Raw genomic sequence first — 21,598 nt, forward strand, 5'->3', positions numbered from 1 at the left:
GATTCAGTATTATGCTATAGACTCAGTCCCTCGGTCAGTAATATTATTGTTTCACGTCAGTTTCTGTGAATGTGAGGCATTGCGGGTCGGATCCACTGATTGTTTTAAATTCATATCCATTCATTCTTCGTCCTCACGTTTGGAATTCTGGTCATTGGAGGATTTTGGACTTTTAATTTGTCATTCCATTTAGTCTCATTTCGTACCATTAGGGGCCGATGACCTAGTTGTTAGACCCCTTTAAACAACAAGCATCATAATTATCATCAGCAGCACTTCGACTAACCCAAAATATCCATTAAAAAATGTATCTCCAGGCATACAAAACTGGAACATTACAATACAGTCATTAATCCAGAATGCCTTTATGGATCAGGGATGCTAATTTTGAACAGGAAAGCAGGCATTGAAAACATAGAGAAAAAGGAACGCAAAATCATAAGAAAAATTTTAGGCCCAAAACTCACCAATGGACAATACCAACTTAGAAGCAGACATGAAATCAAACAATGCACAAATATTCACTGTGACATAAGAAAACGAAGGCCAAGATTCTATTGTCATATTAAAAGGATGCACCCAGACAGACGTACCACACAAATCATTGAATTCTATGCAAATAGGATTAAAGCTAAAACAGACACAATGAAATGGATTGGCGAAATTAAAACCGATTTGAGAGAGACCAAAGAAGAAGACTGGAACAAGCTGGTCTGAAGACAGAAAGAAAGCCCACTGTAAAAGAATGAAAGAAATATGGGCACAGAGGAAGGCAAATGCACGCCTTTAAGTACTTTGCGTAATCTTAATGGGCTTATTCGCATATACTGTATATATTTATAATAATCGTATGGCCTCCACTACCATGTGTAGACATTTTGATTTGACGCCATTTGGCTGTCTGCTAGTCAATTTCGACATTCCATTTTACTCTGGGCCTACTTAATGACAGCTAAACTGAATTTATTTTGGGCGTCTGTGGCTGAGGTTTAATGAATTTTATTGGGTAAACACCAAATGTGTCAGCAGAAATTTTTGCATGCTGACATCGTACAACATGAAGTGTCAAATTAACTTTTTGCCGCACTTCAAAAATCCGACTACCTCTGCTGGGTTTGAACCTGCCATGTTCGGATCCGGGGGTCAACATTCTCCCCCATGATGATGATGATGATGATGATGTGTATAACCTCCGCTACTGTAGGAAAGAGAATCAAGGCGAAGTGCCAGCTTTTGTTGATTCATTAGTAAGGCTAGTGAAGAAACCAGGTAGGTCATAGAGAAGTTACACGAGATAGCATCAAAGACAGGTCTCCAGAATATCCTATGAGAACCCATTTCATGGCAGTTGTACATCAGAATATCAGATCCCCACTATAGACTAAATATGAAACAATTTCATGTGTGTCTTCCTTCACATATGTTGGAGAAATCACATTACTTTCTGAACTGGACAGTAAAGACAATTTAGGAAGAGCCACCAAACTCCAGAAAGCTTACATTAACATGGCATCACTACAATAAAAGAGTGACATCATGTAATGTGAAACTTCGGCTTTTCAAGACAGTTGTTTTGCCGAGGTATTATATGCCTCAGAAACAACATCTCTAGGAGGCCACTCTAAAATTAATGAAATTCAAAAGCAAGAATTAATTTTTTTTTAGGAAAATGTATGGTCCCACTCATGGAAGTGGTGTATGGATTAAAAGAAAAACTACGGACCTGTACACAGCAACTGTATATGTCTACTGATGCTGAATGTAGGAGACACTTGCAATTCGATGGTCACATCTGTAGAATGGATTTGCTATAATCAATTCAAAGAAGGTCAAATCAACTGGCTAGAAGAAATAAAGCAGGATTTACAAGAAATAAATGCTACAGAAATACCACCAGAAATTGTAAAGCTTTTGGAAAACAATGGACAGGAAAACACAAAAACAGAGAGAGAGATCATGAAGAGATTTTGAAGAAGCTAACTAGTTCAAATATAATCTTCAATTGGGCATAATGAAGAAAGAACAACAATGTTTATTATTAATTTACAATTTGACTTGATTGTAAAGATGACACTGTTTATAACATAATGTGAATTGATATTACATTGCGTATGTCCTTTGCTTTCTGACCTGATTCCTTCCTTTTCTACATAGCTGTAAAAGTTACAACTAATTTACTATAATTAATTCAAATGGAAGGTACATCTGAAAGACTTTTAAATATCCAAAATTTGAATTAACCATTACTATGATTATTTAATCAAATAATAGAAAGTATATTAAGGACCTATAGACTATTCTACAGTACACTAGATTTTTTTTGGTGTCTCTTTCTGTAAGAAGTTGTAGATATATTTTCGAAGCTGAATCAGTAAGTTCTTGCCCTCTTTGAAAGAGTCCATTATTCTGCTCGGTAACCTTTCCTCCTCCATTCGCCTCAGCATTGTTAGTTGAGTTCATTCCTAACTTAGCCTTTATCTGCTCATTCTGAGTACCCTCCTACAATTGTTCCCATCTGTTTGTACCAGCAATCATTCTTGCTACTTGCAAGTCTGTTACTTTTAACTTATGAATAAGATATCTTCAGTCCACCCAACTTTCACTCCTGTAAGGCAAAGTTGGTCCGAAAACAGACTAGTGAAAAGACAGTTTTGTTTTGTAGCCAAATTCCCTCTTACAGAATACTGTTGATCACAACTGAGAATTCGCTACATTAGTTTCGCTGCACCTTGATTCAATCTTACTTAGAATAATACAATCCTAGGAGAATACGTGTCCTAGATACTAGAAATTATCTACCTGTTCCAGCTTTATGTTCCCAGCCTGACATTGAATTCTCTTAGGTTTCATATCTACTGACAAGGCTTTAGTCTTGGAAAAGGTAATTTTCATACCATACTCATTGTACCTATTTTCAAGTTCCAAGATGATATACTGCAGGCTTTCGGCACAATCTGCCATTAAGACCAAGTCGTCAGCATAGGCCAGACTGCTTACTACATTTCCACCAAACTGAATCTCTCCCTGCCACTTTATACCTTTCAGTACACTAGATGATCCAAGTAAACAGTGAACAATAAATGTGAAAGATTACAGCCTTGCTCTGTAAGTACCGTGAACCAGGAACTCATTCTACAATCACTTCTCACCTCAGCCCATTTGTCAACATATGAATGCTTTTGGTTGATTTTCATAATCTATCCTTAATCCCATAGTCCCCCGGTATGGCAAATATTCTATCCCTCGGTACGCTGTCATATGTTGTTTCTAGATCCACAAAACATAAATGTAACTGTTTATTCCCCTTGTAGCATTTTTTGGTTACCTGGTTCATACTGAAAATTTGATCCTGACAGCTCCTGTGTGCTTTGAAATCACACTGGTCTTTTCATCCAACTTATGCTCAACAGCTAATTGCAACCATCCTTCCAAAATGCCAGTTAACACCTTGCCTGGTGTACTGGTCAATGAACTACCTTCATAGTTGTTGCAATCCTTCCTGTTCTCTTGCTTGTAGATAGGTGCAATTACTGCTTTTGTCCAATCAGAAGGTACCTTACTAACTTTCCATGCTAATCTTATTATGCTGTGAAGCCATTTCATTCCTGCCTTCCCACCATATTTCACCATTTCAGGTCTAATTTCATCTATTCGTGCTGCTTTGACAGTGGAGTTTACTTACCATCCATTCACTTTCTCAAGCTTCATTTCACCAGTGCCATTGTCCTCCTCCCCATGAGATCCATTGTTCATGACATCACCAGTAAGATTTTGTTTTATGTTGAGAAGTCAAAATATTCCTTCCACGTGTCAGTGGTTTCCTGGGATCTGTTATAACTGTTATGAGTTCACCTAATTTACCCAGAACACTATTCATTTCCTTTTTATCTTCCTGTTTAAGATTCTTTATTCATCATCCTCCTCTTCCTTCCCCTTATCCGGCTCCTGCTGGGTTGGGGTATTTATGGCGCTTCTGCACCTTCCTCTCTCCTTCCACCATTCCTCTTCCATCATTTTGTCCCAATCCAGGTTTCTTGTTCTTCCACTCCTCTTTATCAAATCGATACACCTTGTTCTAAGTCTCCCTCTCGCTCTATTTCCCTCAAACTTTATCTCCATCACATGTTTTGGTATTCTTTCCTCCTTTATCCTCTCTACATGTCCAAACCATTTTTTTTTAAATGCTGTTTGTTCGGGGCGTCGACCTATGGAGATCATTTACCCCTACTTCCACCATGTGATATGAACCTGCATGTTATGAGAATGGAGGAAGTGTAGAGTGTTGAATGTGAGGAAAGGAACGTTAAGGATGACAAAAACTCAGTCCCCACGCCAGGGATTTTAATCATTGACAATTAAAAACCCCTGACCTAGCCGGGAATCAAACCCGGGGCCGCCGGGTGACAGGCGGATGCGTTGCCCCCTACACAGCGGGGCTGGACTCCAAACCATCTTAGTTTACTCCTATCAGTTCTCTCATTTAGATTTTCCATTCCAACCTCCTTTCTCACATCTCTTTTTCTCAATCTGTCTGTCCTTTTCTTTCCTATCATACTTCTTAGGTATTTCATTTCACTGGCTTGAATTCTACTCTGCTCCTTACTTTTCATTGTCCAAACCTCAGTTCGATGCATGGCCCTAGTAATTAACATGTCCTTGAGGTCACTTCTGTGAACACCGGGGTGAATGGCTCAGATGGTTGAGGCACTGGCTATCTGACCCCAGCTTGGCAGGTTCGATCCCGGCTCAGTCTGGTGGTATTTGAAGGTGCTCAAATACATCAGCCTCGTGTCGGTAGATTTACTGGCACGTAAAAACTCCTGCGGGACAAAATTCCGACACCTCGGCATCTCCGAAAACTGAAAAAGTAGTTAGCAGGATATAAAGCTAATAGCATTATTATCTTCTGGTAACAATTATATAGTCAAGAAGGTGCCAGTGTTCAGAGCAGGGATGCACTCAAGTTGTTTTATAATTTTCAGGGAGTCTGAAGGTGTTTGTAATGTTCAGGTTGAATTCTGCACAAAAAATGAGCAGTGCATGGCTGTTAGTGTCGCATTTTCCAGTGCCATGCTGGCTAAGCACTCCATTCCAGGCTTCATACTTCATCCCAACATATGTATTGAAATCTCCTATCAGAATAATTTTATCACTGGAGGGAAATGATCAGTAGAACTTCACGCAAATCATCATGAAATTGTTTCTTTCTTCATCTGGTGAGGTGAGGGTGGGAGTGTAGGCACATATGAAATGAAGACGTCTTCCATTAACAGAATGGACACACAGTATTGTTAATTTATCATTAATTCCCTTAGGAGTTTCCAAGAGTGATTCGGCAAGTTTATTTCTGATGGCAAAGCCAAAACAACAGATAGGAAATCTGCCACCTGGGCGACTGCCTAAATGCAGATCAGGATTGATTGATTGATTGATTGATTGATTGATTGATTGATTGATTGATTGATTGAGGAAGACATAACCATGCTAGAAATAGAAGTTATACAAAAGAGGAAGTGTGGCAAAACACCTGGAGTAGATCAGGTAGGTAGGTACAGAAATGAAGAAGACAGTTTGCCCAATACGAGTACAGTGGTTGTATAGACCATTAAGAGCGATTTGGAAGAAAAAGAAGTCCCAGAAGTTATGGTAAACTGAGCGAGTTGGCTGTTTGGTTTGGGTCACGTAGCTTTGAGCTTGCATTCGAGGGATGGTGGGTTTGAATCAAGAAAAGTGATAGAGGGGAATGTGACACAACTACAGCAATCTCTCTTATTGCACATGTTATCAATATATTTGAGAGGTTATTGGAAGTAAGACTGAGGATGAAAGTAGAAAAGACAGTGGGAGAAGAACAGTATGGGTTTACGAAGGGCAGATCAACATTAATCTTTAAAAGTGCAATTTATGATTTCTTTCAAGTTTTATTTTTTTCACTCCAAAAGTATTTTTCAAAATAAATATTTTGTAATTTATTTGAATCAGTCAAAATGATACAAGTTTTGAATGTTTTACGAATCAGTATATGCAAAGCTCTATGATTACTGTATTTACTGTTACATTTGGGATGTCCTTGCTCACAAATTCTCTGAGGTAAACAACATTTTAATTGTTTTACCTTGGTTGTTTAAAGTTTACAGCACTCTAGCTAATTAACAAGAAAAATCATAAAATGAAAGATTGTTAATTTTTTGTTACATTAGCCACACCTAGTGAGTTCATCTGCAAGGTAGAGGTAAATGCTTAATTGTAAACTCGTAAATCAGTTATAAAGAGCAAGTAAATTCTCCTTTACTCATATGCAATGCTGTGCATTTAAGGGTTAATCCTGTTCTTCACAGTAAACAACTGATCGAGGAAAGATGAGAATTTAGGAAAGATTTGATGATGTTTGTGGAGATATCAAAAAGACCTGTGACAGTGTACCAAGGCAGTCTGGGATGCACTGAGAAAAAAAAAAAGAACAAGTAGAGAGCAGAAGTGAAAATGATAAAAGCTTTGTACAAAAAATGTATTAGTAGTGTAAAAATCAAAATAGGAGGAATAAAAGGATTTGAAACAGGAATATGTAAGGGAAATCATTTTTTCATCACAGGAGGAGAAAGTTTGCCTAGTTTCAGCCACAAATGACTTTGAGTGGGCCCTGCCTTCTCGCTACTCCTAGTGACCAATCGAGACGAGTTATGCATTTAAGACCAGCCACCGCTACTATCTTCACCAGTTGCAGGCCTCCCTGATTTTGAGAGAGGAACTTTGAGCTTTCTGCTTTCAGATATTTCCAGGGGCTTCTATTCTCTAGAAATATTTGGAAGGGCCAGCCTCCCTATATAAGACAGGCCATTCTAGATTGTGATGGTTCAGTGTTGGCTCAGTTCTGCCAGCAATCAAAACGGTTCAGTGGGGTGCAGCTGAAGACAGTGTTGACAGAGTGCTATTAGTGTTGCATATGAACTGGCGCAGAACAATGCAGCCGTGCGACGAGGGACAATGAAAGAAGACTGCCGTGAGTGTGTGAGCCATGTACCACGTACAGACTTGTGAAACTGGTTGCGTGTGCATAAACTGTAAAGTGTGTGGCTGTGAACATTGTACAGTGAGTTTATAGTGAACTGCCTGGGTACCATAATTAACGAAGCATGGGACAGTTCGCAAGAGATAAAGTGTCGCATTGGAAAAGCGAGGAGTGTTTTCAACTCAGTGAGCTCAACCTTCAACAATCACAACCTTACCATGGATACCAAAATGCGGTTCCTTAGATGCTATGTATGTGTTTTCAGTTCTTTTTTATGGTGTTGAAACATGGGCCCTTACAAAAGCCACCACTGCTAGACTGGGAGCATTTGAACTCTGGCTATACAGAAGAATTTTGAGAATATCATGGACTCAGAAAGTTACTAACGTTGAGGTTCTAAGCCAATCTAACAAGAGACCAGGGCTGATCAACACCATCAAGTGTCATAAACTAAAATATTTTGGACACATCATGAGGAATCAGAAAATATATGAGTTGCATCAACTTATGCTGCAAGGAAAAATAGAAGGAAAAATATCTCCTGGGCGAAGAATTCCCCGGCTCGACAACCTTAAAACCTGGTTCAACAAAACATCTGCAGAACTGTTCTGAATTGTAATGGATAAAGCCAGAATAGCCATGTTGATTGCCAATGTCAGAGGCGGACAGGTGCGCTAAGAAGAATAAGAAGCAGCGCTAGGGGACAGGAGTGTATAATATAATTAGACTAACTAGTGTGAATGAACAGTAAAACAGAGAGTGAGTCTGTGTATAGTATGTAAAGCAGTCAGGTTAAACTACAGTACCTGCAAAACCACTAACGTGTATCTTTCTGTACTTGTTAACACCAGGCACCATCAGGCCATATTTGATAATGGTTTCACAGTTAAAATCCTTTAACATTTACACCCAACTTCCCACCCTTTCACCCTTAGAAGTTGGTCAACAACTGGTGCTTAGGTCTGAGGAAGCACATGGCCTTAACATTAAATAACAGGTCCTTTTTATCCCATTCTCTTGTCTGATACGAGAGTGGATCAAATATAAATGGGATTTTATTTTTTATTTAAATTCATTTATTGAAAAACATAAGGCAGTTACAATTTAATTTTCCACATAGTTTCCTGTTTTGGAAATGCATTTGTCCCAGCGTATGAGCAGCTTTTTGATCCCCTCATCGTAAAAATAACAGGGTCTTGTCGCCAGCCAGTTGTGCACAAAGTCTTGCACACACTCATCATCTTCAAATTGTTGCCCTCCTAGAGCTTCTTTAAGCGGTCCAAATAAATGGAAATCGCAGGACTATAAGTCGGGGCTGTAAGCAGGAGGATCAAGTGTAGTCAGTGCATTTCCTGTAGCTTGGAGACAGAGCTGCAGTCTGGAGCTGCGCATTGTCGTGGAGGAGGATGACCTGTAGAATCGGTTGGTCTCGTCTTTTGCGGCGATATGCAACCCTCACCTTGTTCAACAGCTCGCAGTAGTAAGCAGCGTTGATTGTGCGTTGCTCTCGCAAAAATTAGATCAGCAAAATGCCTCGCCGATCGAAAAAAACGGTTGCAAGAACCTTGCCAGCTGACAGTCGAGTCTTGGCTTTCACTGGTGCTGCCTCTCTTTTCCTCAGCCACTCCTTAGTTGCTTATTTGGATTTGGAAGTGTAGTGGTGGACCCATGTTTCATCACAGGTGATGATTAGACTCAAAAATGTATCACCTTCTTGCTGCAAGTCTCTGACAGACCTCCAAATGTCTCAACTTCAGATTTTTGGTCAAAAGGCAAGGGACCCATCTGGAACACACTTTACAGAACAGTAGGTTGTTTGTGATGGTTGACTGACAGCTCCCATTTCTGATTCTGACTTGTTCTGCAATTTCTGATACTCTCGCCCGTCGATCGTCATCAGTAATGTCTTTAACCGCACAGATTTTGTCTGTATTGTTAGTTTGAGGACAGTGATCGTGTTGCTGATTTTCCACATGTTCTCGTCCTTCCTTGAACTTTTTATGCCAGGCAAATACACGCGTCCTTGACAGTGTTTGATCACCGAACTGTGCAGTCAATCTCCGGTAAATTTTCACCACTGTAACTCCTTCACGAGCGAGATATTTTATAATTATGTATTGCGCAGTGGAGAGGTGCAACGGTTGCTCAGACATCTTGAGCGTTACTGATGAAACGGCGGGGAAATATCTAACAGCACACTCTCCCCACTCGTGACGGACCCGCCTAAGCATAGCAGAAGCGCAGGGCTTGTCCTACCAACGGTTGATGTTCAGGAACAAAAATCCCATTTATATTTGATTGATCTTTGTATAACGTATAGCTTTTTGGTCTGTTTGAAACATGAAATGTAACAATGTAACATACCTGTAAAAAAATTAACAATTAAATATGTTATAGTGTTACGTTTCATGCTTCGACAGACTGAAAAGCTACGTTACTGTATATTCAGTCAATATTGAAAACGGTTGGTTTCCTTCTTAACAGAAAAAAAATCTTGTCTTTCTCCCTATTCCCCTTATCTCACAACAGCATCTACTTGTCAACAGTGACCACTTCCATTCTTACTCTCTCCTCGGTTGCAGCCAAAAAGTTTGGACTTGTGTCTTTCTTTTGTGTGTACTCTATTCACATGTTCTTACACAGTAAGTCACTGTTCTCTATCTGTTTCCTAGATGTTTACTGTATATATTTTGGTTGTGCTGGCTTTCTTACCTGAGCAAACGTTATTTATCCTTATAAATTAGCCAAAGGCAAGAAACAAATTTGTCATATCTGGATTTTATTTGGGATCTTTATTACCTTGTATGTTGTAGAATTGCCTTCTTTTGTGCTATTATAGATTTTTACTTTCAGAGTTCTTATTTTGAAATAGCAGTCAGTTACGATACATGTCTTGCATTGAATTAACCCCAAAATTTTCTTCCGCTTTCTTTCTAGCATCTATTTGCATCACCAAATTATGGAGAAATCCGACACAAGATGCAGGAAGCAGCCAGCACAAATGTTGGTATTAGCATTAAGGTTTTGGAGGTTTCTGTGACAAGGGACGAAGTGGTGAATCAACGATTTGGGAAATACAGGTATAGTAGATCATTTTTCCATCATCTTTTCCTGTTTTGAGTCTCGCTGATTTTCTGTTAGGCTATGGCTGTCACTTTACTTGACTATGTATCGGAGGAAGAAGAATTATTGGTTTTGTACTTCATGCTGGATAGTGTGTGATAGTCAATATCTTTATCTTTTCTCCTTGTCCAGTTCCAGCTGGTTAGGGCATTTATGGAATTTCACCATACTCCTTTCTCCTTCCACCATTCTTCTTCTTATACTGGTCTTGATCCTGTCCAACTTGCCCTGGGTCTCCCTTGTGCACTATTTCCCTCAAACAGAGCCTTCACCATCTGTTTAAGAATCCTTTCCTTCTCCATTCTCCTTACATGTCCAAACAGTCTTTGTCTATTCTTCTCAATTCTGTCACCCTTTTCTACTCCAGTTTCCTTCCTTACATCTTCATTTCTCAATCTCTCTCTCCTATCACGCTTCTTAGGAATTTCATTTCATTGACTTGAATTATTCTCCTCTCTTCTTGTCACTGCTCAGGTCTCTGATGCGTATATCAATATGGGTATATAGTCCCTCTATATAGTACTTCCCTATATTTCCAAACTAGATTCCATACTGCCGAGCTCGATAGCTGCAGTCGCTTAAGTGCGGCCAGTATCCAGTATTCAGGAGATAGTAGGTTCGAACCCCACTGTCGGCAGCTCTGAAAATGGTTTTCCGTGGTTTCCCATTTTCACACCAGACAAATGCTGGAGCTGCACCTTAATTAAGGCCACGACCGCTTCCTTCCCACTCCTAGCCCTTTCCTGTCCCATCGTCGCCGTAAGACCTATCTGTGTCGGTGCGACGTAAAACAGCTAGCAGAAAAAAAAAAAAATCCATACTTTCTTGTAGAATGCATTTTCCTGCTGCAAGCTTTTGCTTATCTCTATATCAGCCTTTATATTCATTAGTTTGCTTCCTATTGAAACTGTCCACTATTTCAGGGTTCTGACCTCCAGTATTTATGATTCCTTTCTCTACTCTGTCACCTCTTTATCATACCACTCTCTGTTCCCCCAATTCATAATATAATCAACAAATAGCATTACTCAACTCTATTTCACCAAATGCTTCCTTTGACTCCTTCACAAATTCATCCATTATCATTATAAAAGTGGTGATGGCATGCTTTTCTGTATTAGCCCAGTAACATTCTTTAACTATCTTGTACTCTGAACTTGGATCTGGACACAGCTAAAATATTTGCCATACATTACATATAGAATTTGCATTATTTGTTTGCCCGTTTCCTTTCTTATTGTTTCCCATACCTTTTCCATGGGTACTACATTGAAAAATATCCTCGGAAGATCCTTGCCACTCTCCCAATGTCTTTCCATTAACTGTCTCATACTGAAGATAGGATTCACCATTGATCTGCCATTTCTAATGCTCCTCCTATATCTTTCCATTTTTCTTCTCAGTCTCCTCTATATTGCCCTTTCCTTTTTCCCCTGTGGGTGGGGGCGGTAGAAAAATACCCATGGTATCTCTTGTCTGTCGTAAGAGGTCACTAAAAGGGGCCCCTGGGGCTCTAAAGTTGGGAGCATAGGTTTGGCAACCACAGGGCTCTTCACTGAGTCATGACATTGCTTCCACTTACTTGTACCAGACTCCTCACTTTCATTTATCTTATCTGACCTCCCTTGGTCAACTCTTGTTCTTTTCTGACCCCAACGCTAATAGAGCATTCAAGGGCTAGGGAGTCTTTCATATTCATGCCCTTCGTCTTTCTTAATTTTTTGAAGTGTCGAATCCCTTCGATTTTTTCCCTCTGTTTTATGTTATATCGAGGATGGTTGCCTATTTGAAGTTCCTCTCTAAACAATAAGCACCACCACCACTATCCTTTCCATTATTTGTGTAAGTGATATGGGTGTTTTTCCATTATGGTTATCACACACTTTTTTGTTGACCTTCTTCATCACCACCTTAAACCATCTCCAGTTACACGGGTGTATGAGCCCCCTAAGTCTCGTCCTGTCCTTGTTCTACTCTTCTTCCACTAACTAGTCCCAGTCATATCCTCTCTGCAGTACACCCTTCTTCACTAAATCAATTCACTTTCTTCTTGGTCTTCCCATAGGTTGATTTTCTTCCACCTCTCTTTCAGATTCCCTCCTCAAAGTTCTGTTCACTGGCATCCTCTCATTGGCATTTTATCCAATCTGCACGTCTCTCCTGGGTTCCAATCATAGACACCTTGTCTCTGTTGGATAAACACTTTCGTGCTGACATTGTTAATCTGTTTCACCTTGTCTGTACCATCATGTATTTAAGTTTTCATGGTACAATATATGAACAATAGATGGTGTTGCCATGGGATCGCAATTGGCACCAATATTCGCTAATTTCTATATGCAAAATTTTGAAGAGCTCTGTCTTCAATCTTGCTCACTCAAGCCTTCCCTCTGGTTGAGGTATGTTGATGACACATTTGTTATCTGGCCCCATGGTGAACACAGTTATCTATATTTTTGGATCACTTGAACAGCATACATCCAAACATTAAATTTACCATGAAGACTGAATGTGGAGGATGTTTGCCGTTCTTGGATGTTTTAGTTTCTAGGAAATCAGATGGAACTTCAGATCATTTGGTTTACTGTAAATGCACCCATACTAATAGATATCTTCATGGATCCTCTCATCACCATCCTTACCAAAAGCATCCTGTGCTTAACACCCTTATAGCCAAACAAGGGAGGTTTATGAAGAGGGAAAAATTAAACTGTAAATGTGAGTTCCTAACCAGAACATTCTTGAACAATGGCTACTCAAGGAAAGAGATTGACAGAATGCTACATCCTAAGCCAAATGACAGATTGTCACGCGATTCTTGTCCTTTGAGCCTGGCCTTCTTGCCATATGTACAATCTGTTATGGATAGGATTGGCAATATTCTTGGAAGGCACAATATCAAGACCATCTTTAAGGCGACACTCTGGAGATAAAAATATGTTTTTACCCAATGCATGGATTTTCACGAAACTTTGTGGGAGTGTCACCTACATAAAAGTAGAGATATTATGAAAATTTCATTCATATACAATTAATAGTTATTCCAAATTTTTTTGACTTAATGAAATTTTTAATTCCATTTTTTTTAATCCAAAAATACGAATATGATTTCCTTGTTCCTTTCGAGATGTTTTTCCATTATCGTTCACACTGTAAATATCAAGTCTATTGTTGATCTGTTTGATCTAAAGCCATATTGTTCTTCCTCTAACTGTTTCTATTATATCCCTCAGTCTTTTTTCTATGACTTTCTCCATTATTTTTAGCCCATGTGAAAATAGGGTTATACCTCTATAATTTTCACATTTCTTCCTATTTCCTGTTTTTGAACAGTGGTACAGTGCTTCCTTGTTGCCAGTCTTCAGGTATCCATTCATCCTTCCATATGGCATTGAGGGCTCTGCATAGCCACTGTAGTCCAATGCTTCCTGCTGCCGTAATCATATCAGCATTGAATTTGTCTTTTCCACTTGCTTTTCACCTTCTGAAGACCCTTTTTGTCATGTACTGCAGATCCATCTTCCCTTTCTAATGCCTTGATTTTTCCTTGATTTATTTTTTTCAATTTTATTACTCTGTGTAATAGTTTCTGATTTCTTCGACTATCTTGCTCAATTTTGTTGGTAAACTCTCCCCAACATTTCTCCTTTTCTTCCCTGACACTTCTCTTTACTTGTAGTTTCAATCTTTTATATTCCACATGTAACCTTTCTATCTTATTCTCATGCCTCTGATACGTTTTTTGTTTTTCCCTATCCATTTCTTTCTTTACCTTGTTCCTTTCTTTTATTTCTTTTTTTATTTTGTCTGTCCACCACCTTGTCTCCTTTCCTTTAACCTTGCTTTTGTTTTCCCGAATACCTCAATTGCTGCTCCGACAAATGTCTGTCTTCAATTGTTCCACTCTTCTTCTCCACTTCGTATTTCTGTGTTAGGCAACTTCCTTTTTATACAATCTTTCAATGCCATTCTTTTATCCTCCTCCTCCAATTCCCAAATCCTGATCTTTGGTTTCTTCTTCAATACAATTTTAATACAATTAATCTAATGATCACCTTCCATACTTTCAGTGGGGATTATCTTTGTATTCGGAACATATCTTCCCCATTCTCAGTCTGTTATTATAAAAGCAATGAGTGTTCCATACTGTCCATCCCAACTATATCGGCTGATCTTATAGCTATTCCTCTTCATAAACCATGTGTTCTTTATTACCAGGTTATTTCTGATACAAAAGTCCAATAGTTTCTCTCCATCTTCATTTCTGTCGCCATACCCATGTGGGCCCAGAACATTTTCATATCCCATTCTATCGGTTCCCACATGAGCATTCAGATCTCCCATTATCATGATCCCATCTCCAACAATATGTGTTTGCAGTTCATTGAGGAACTCTTCATTTTCTTCCACGCTACATCCTGTCTATGGAGCATACACCTGTGTTATCTTCAGTAGTTTCTTGTTTACATGTATGTGCATTATTATAATTCTTTCATTTACATACTCAACTTCAGCTATTGGTTCGACATTCTGTTTCACTACAAATCCCACTCTATTTCTTTTCTCTTTACTGTTACCCATCCAGTACAAGGTGTAGCCCTTTCTTAGTTCCTTCATTCCTTTCCCTTTCCATATTACTTCACTTAATTCCAGGATGTCAAGTTTCCGTCTCTCCATTAGGTCAGTCAATTTATTTTCCTTCCCATTCATTGTTAAAATATTTATTGCTTCAAATCGGGTTTTGTTCTCTAATCTAACACTTACACGAACATCAGCATTACCATCATACTGTGCAACTGTAGTCAGAGACTTGTCAATTCCATTTCTATTTTTAAACTTCCATCCGAGGCTTGTATTGTAGTTGAAAGCAAGTACAAATTTACTCATCTGCTGACCTGCTAAGCCTAACACATCTGAGGATTTTCTTTTTGGGTTTACTCCCTTAGCCTTTGAAGATCCCTCTTCTCCACAAGGCAGTGGTTTCCTCTTCTAATTTTCCCCAGAGAGGATGGGTTGCCTCATCCATCATCATCGCCATTCTGAAAGTCTCCTTCTCTGCCTAAGATGCTGTTAAGGTCTTCACCCGTTACCCTGGGCATGGGTTCCATGTTATACCCTGTGAAACTGGGTCCCTGCCTGAACTTAGCTCTCCTTCACACCAGCCTACTGATGTGGAGGATACCCACCCCCACAACGTGGATGTGCCAGACAAGAATTACTCAAGTGAAGGATAGGGAAGATGACCCTATCTCCGTTGAGCTGGGTTAATGGTTCTGTACAGAGTAATAAATAAGTTACAAGATTGTGAGCAACTGCAAAATGACCTCGACAATGTTGTAAGATGGACACTAGGCAATGGTATGATGATAAACAGGGTTAAAAGTCAGGTTGTGAGTTTCTCAGTTTTAATTACTGCGTTGATGGGGTGAAAGTTCCTTTTGGGGATCATTGTAGGTATATAGGTGTTAGCATAAGGAAGGATCTTCATTGGGGTAATCACATAAATATGATTGTAAATAAAGGGTACAGATCTCTGCATATGGTTATGTGAGTATTTAGGGGTTGTAGTAAGGATGTACAGAAGACCCCAACTAGAGTATGGTTCCAGTGTATGGGACTCTCATCAGGATTACTTGATTCTTGACCTGGAAAAAATCCAAAGAAAAGCAGCTCAATTTGTTCTGGGTGATCTCCAACAAAAGAGTAGTATTAAAATGTTGCAAGTTTGGGCTGGGAAGACTTGGGAGAAAGGAGACGAGCTGCTCAACTAAGTGGTATGTAGTTGGTCTGTTATTGGACATTATAAATTTTCCAGCTAACTCATTCCTGCATTGGCACTGCCGGTGGCTCCAAGTAGCCTACACAGTGGCCTCCATGGTATGCACTAGCCATGCGCCTTGGTGGGTGTGCTGTTTGCCAACTGATGAGTCCAACTTAGCATGCTGGGACGAAATGCTGGAAAATTTATAATGTCCAGTAACGGACCAACTATATTAGTGATGATGATGATGATGCTTGTTGGTTAAAGGGGCCTAACATCGCTGGTCATCGGCCCTTAAACTATATTAGTATTATAAATTTACTCATTCGGAACAAATATTTCAGGTTCCCTTTGGGAATCAATATCTGTATCATAAGTGGTATGTTCCAGCTGTCAGTGGAGAGATGGGCGTGGAATGACATCAGTAGACGAATAAATTTGAGTGGTGTCTTTAAAAGTAGGAAAGATTACAATTTGAAGATAAAGTTGGAATTCAAGAGGACAAATTTGGGGAAAATATTTTTATAGGAAAGGGAGTTAGGGACTGAAATAACTTACCAAGGGAGATGTTCAATAAATTTCCAATTTCTTTGCTATCATTTAAGAAAAGGCTAGGAAAACAACAGATAGGGCATCTGCCACCTGGGGCGACTGATCTAAATGCAGGTCAGGAGTGATTGATTGATTGATTGATTGATTGATTGATTGATTGATTGATTGATTGATTGATTGATTGATTGATTGAATATCATCAGAGGCAATTGCCTGTGATCTGTTAAAGATCCTATTAGTTTAAACTGTGTTTGAATATATATGATTCCTTGTTCCTGTTGATCGGTTTATGTTGGCCAGACTTGTAGGAAGGTAGCAACGAGGGTTAAGGAACATAGCTGGCAGTTACGTCTTTGCTAGCTGGAGAAGTCTGCTGTGGCAGAACATGCCATACATAAAGACCATTAAAGGTTTGTCATTTGTAAAGGACACATTTCTGACATTTGTAAAAAGAAACATTTTATACCTAGAATCATTCATGAGGTGATAGAAATTGCTAAACACCTGAATAATTTTAAGAAAGGTGACTGCTATGTACAGAGTAGATCATGGCTACCCTCCATAGTTAACTTATCAACATCTTTCTCCTTGACTCTAGAGGCCCTGAAATGAACTGCATTTCTAACAGGGTCTCTCCATCTTGACTCTGGTTACTACGGAGTGACAGTTCCCAATAAAATCTCTGTTATGCTCTGAAGACGATCGTGGTTGCAGGTTCGAAATACGTCAGCATATTATAAGTATTACATGGCCTAACATTCCCAAAATTATATGTTATAATGTTATTAAATTTTGTTACATTATACCTTTAAACTGGACACTCTGTATATAGATACATTCTTTTTTATACTTGTGTGCTTCTGTATATTACTTGATTTATCACTTGCTTGTTTCCTTTACACTATCTCTTTATTTAATTTATGTACTGCTGTTTTCAAGGTTTACTTGTGTAAGACCTGAGGAATGTCTCCTTACATTTGCTGACTGTAACTATAGTGAAGTTCCATTGTGTATATTTATGATTTCTTGTTGAATGTTTTATCTTGCCAGTGGAGATGAACATATAACTTCTGCGTCAGAATTCACAGTCCAGAAAGTTGAAAGCAGTAGACATCCAGAACCACAAAAGAGATTACTGTGTCTAAGTGAAACCTGCCTTCTGGAGAGAGATCATCAGACTTACAGCATATGCACATTGAGACCACTTAGTGATATTTTTGCTCTAGTTAGAAGTAGAGATAATCCTCAGCTCTTCACTGTCGAGTATGTTAATGGACAGACTCGAACCTACACAGCCAACGACAGGTGAGAAAATTATTACTCTTTGAAACATATTTTCTGTATATTTCAAGCTTCTACTTTGAAGTATTCTACACTTGCATATTCCAGAATAATAGGGACAGCCAACACTGGATTATTTTGGCATCTGTTGTCCTTGTTGAAATGAGTGCAGTTGATGGTGTGTATTGTTTTAAGGGAAAGCACTAGATAATCCTCTTCTCTTAACTTGAATTACTGTATGCAAGAAAGATTCCTGACCCTTTTAGGAATAAAGGTATCGGTAGAAGAAAGGGAAGGACCATAAAAGGTTTGAAAAAGAAATAATCCCTATGCCTCAAAAACCTTATCAGGGTTTTGACTAGGGAAGGTGAACAACTTGGCTCAGGTAAGTGGAAGAAATGGCAGACTTGGTCATTGCACCACTCTCCTTAGTTGACAACCGTATAAAGTAGGAGTTTGTTCATCGAACTGGGGATGACTTCTTTTTATGTTACCTTTTCCTGTAGTTGATTTGGTCAGGATAGTTGTTGTTTATATTTGTAAATTTGGGAAAATGTAAAGTGTATGCATATAGAAGCTATTTTAATTGAAGTTATTTGTGGTGATAAAAATTGATTTAACATTTTTTGAGCAGCAGATGTAGATTTTCCATTGTATTTCAGGGACTCTCTCCTGGCCTCGCTTTTAGATGGAGTACGAGCATCTAACAATAGAGATGTCCATGTAAAAATGATACCTACTTCAAGGGGAAAGAGACTTGGTCCCTTGAATATCCCTGTAGAGGATGAGGTATGAATGTGTTGCTTTTTGTACACAATTTTCTCTTTCTTTCTGATCTTAAAAATAACTTATTTTGCATTGTAAAGATAAATTGAATCAAACTATTGTCTATAAATGCTGCAAAGTCACCGATTAGAGAATGTTAAAACTTCCTGGAACTGAAAACCAGCTTTACTGTAATGATTGTGGCACCATCCCTATATCAGCACTGTCTGTATGGTGTGGGCTGCAGAAAACTGCAATTTAATGTTCTTGATCTTACATGATAAAGTTTGGGATAACTAAAAAGTAAATATTAAGGAAGAAATTGTAGAACAGAATCTTGTGATGAAAAAAATGCCATTCTAGAAAAAATTACAAGTGAAACCTCATTAGCTCAGATTGTGGAGTGCTGACTTGCTAAGACCAAATTGGAAGTTTTGATCCTAGCTCACACAGTGGTATATGAAGGTATTTGAAAAATCAGCCTCATGCCATCAGATTTACTGGCACATGAAAGTCCTGGTGGACAAAATTCTGACACCTTGGCTTCTCTGAAAACAGTAAAAGTACTGGTAGTTTCTTCCTTTTTCTGGTGTTCTGGTGCCAGCTCCTTACAGTAGGTTGGCAACACCATGGAGTAATCTTTCCTATTTTGCGTTGCTTGTATCAGTGTTGCTGTATTGTAGATGTCGAACCACTGTTGGAAATTCTGTGTACAGAATAATTTTCTATGCCATTGTCCATGTGTCCATTCTGTCTTGCCTTCTGTGATCAGTTGTATCTGGCTGTAATGTGTCTTTTCAGAAGATGTGATCAATATAAGCTGCTTTGCTGCTTTTTGCTAAGATTAAAACTTTGTATGATTTCCTGGTATGGTGGAGTGTGAAGGTGGATCCAATATAAACAGGAATTTGAATGTACTACTGCTGTTAGTAGCAGTTCTGAGGCAGAGCTTTGCCAGGGTATTGGTGAGGGTGTCTGGAGAAGGGGTTTGTGTGCACGAACATCGGTCGAGAGCTGGGCTGCTTCAGTACACCATCAGTGAGCAATCAAATTTCTCGCAAAAGACGGCACCAGACCTTCCGAAATTTTAAGACGTCTCCGCACATAGTTTGGGGAAGAAACACTTTCGCAGACTCGAGTGTGTAAGTGGGCTGGAAAATTTGTGGCAGGAAGAGAAGCTGTTGAGGTGGGTTCCTGATCTCGCTCAACCAGGAACAAAAAACTTTATGCCAGGAAATATGTCAGAGACTGTTGTGTCGCTACGAGGAGGAAGGAGAGGAGTTCTTGTGTCGTGTTGTGACCTGTGATGTAACTTGGGTGCATCATTACACCCCATAGTCAAAGCAAGCAAGCATGGACTGGTGGCGAAGAGACGAAGCAGGTCCGGTCGAGGCCAAAACATGCCCATCTGCTGGAAATGTGCTTGCGTTCATTTTCTGGGACTCTACGGGTGTTTGTCTGGTGAATTTTTTTCATGAACAAAGGGCAATTAATGCAGCCTACTATAATCACCTTTTGGATGAAGCAAAAACTACGTTTCGCAAAAAGCAATGCCAGCAGCCGATCTGAAACTTCACTCTTCTCCATAACAATGCAGGGCTGCATACTGACACTTAAACGCGAGAAAAACTGGTGGAAATTCACTGGACACCTCTGGAACACACCCCGTACAGTCCAGATTTATCTCCCTGTGACTACCATTTATTTGGACCACTCAAACAAGACCTAGGAGGGCAGCAGTTCGATGGTGGTGCAAGTGTAGAAGAGTTTGTGCACAGTTGGCTCCGCACACGTCCCTCATCTTTCTATCAGGATGGCATCAAAAACTTACCAGTCTGATGGAGAAAATGTGTAACGAAGGCAGGACACTAGAAAAGTGATCTCTGTATGTTTGTTTTTTTTTTTTTTTATGCAATAAATTTTTAAAAATAATTCCTGTTTATATTTGATCCAACTTCGACTTCCTCATTGGAGACATGGTCTACCCACAGTGTCTTGAACATTCTACAATCAAAAGCATGAAGTCAATTCATTGATGTCTTTAATATCCATCCTTTGAAACAGTAAAGTAGCACCAATAACATATAACATTTCCCGATACACCAAAAAGTTTTGAATTAGGACAGTCATGGGTTGCTCTCTGCATTTACTGTCATCTCGGGGGTGGGAATAGGCCCAATTATTCATTTTGCACCAACAGCATACCAAACACCCATCTTCCTATCATAATGAGGGACTTCAAAAACACCATTAGGATTTGCACACCAGTAGTGAGAGTAATGACTGTTCACACGACCATTAAGATCAAAACAAACCTCATCCAAAAAGAACACAAGCTGTGGGTTGAAAAAACGATCATTCAGTGATGCAAGATACCACTCACAATATCTCATTCTTGTGGCTGGATCAACAGGTTTTAAACAAAGGGCCTGTGTAAACTTGTACAGTTTGATGTGTAACAGCTTTGTAGCTCTATGTTCAAAAGAAACCGAAACCCCTACTTGTGATCATTTTGTGAGCAATTTATTCAGTGACTGTTCAAGATTCACACCAATGTCATGTAGCTTTTCCTTTTTTAAAAGTGTTTGTGTGCACACGTTTTTTATTGAGCACTGAGTCGGTAGTTCCAAATTTATTTACAGTTACGTAAATCTGTACTTGTGAAGGTGGCAGTTCACCAGGAAATTGCTAAACAAATGCATCGCGTACCTGTCCAGCCGACTCTTACTTACAATACCTTTTACATATGAAAATACAGTGTTGCAATGATAACTGTCTCACCATGTTAACAGCTGAGATTTGGACTGGTGACTGATACTGATGCTTGCGAGGCCGAACACGTACACACTGCTTGCAAGGTCAAGAACTATGTGTGTGCCTCCAATACTGCAGTGAGTAAAAACGCTGCTTGGACGGTCTTAGTTTATATGGGGAACCCTGTATCGTGGGAAGACAAGGATGAAATGGCTTTATAGAATAATCAGATTAGCACGGAATTTTAGTAAGGTACTTTTTGATTGGACGAAAGCTGTAATTGCACTTATCTATAAGCAATGGAACAGAAAGGTTTGCAACAACTATCAAGGCATTTTATTGATAATTATACC

The 21,598-nt window shown here is 39.2% G+C and overlaps 1 protein-coding gene across 1 annotated transcript in view; it reads left to right on the top strand.

The window, feature by feature from the left end:
* Rme-8 (receptor mediated endocytosis 8) overlaps window positions 1–21,598 on the top strand; it is a 397,451-nt gene that overhangs the window by 23,433 nt on the left and 352,420 nt on the right. The window contains exons 5-7 of the mRNA XM_067147687.2: window positions 9,947–10,089; window positions 17,496–17,750; window positions 18,389–18,515. Coding sequence (XP_067003788.2) covers window positions 9,947–10,089; window positions 17,496–17,750; window positions 18,389–18,515 — 525 coding nt within the window. The remainder of the gene's footprint in view (window positions 1–9,946; window positions 10,090–17,495; window positions 17,751–18,388; window positions 18,516–21,598) is intronic.

Source organism: Anabrus simplex, chromosome 5 (genome assembly GCF_040414725.1).
Source record: "Anabrus simplex isolate iqAnaSimp1 chromosome 5, ASM4041472v1, whole genome shotgun sequence".
Taxonomy (NCBI): Eukaryota; Metazoa; Arthropoda; class Insecta; order Orthoptera; family Tettigoniidae; genus Anabrus; species Anabrus simplex.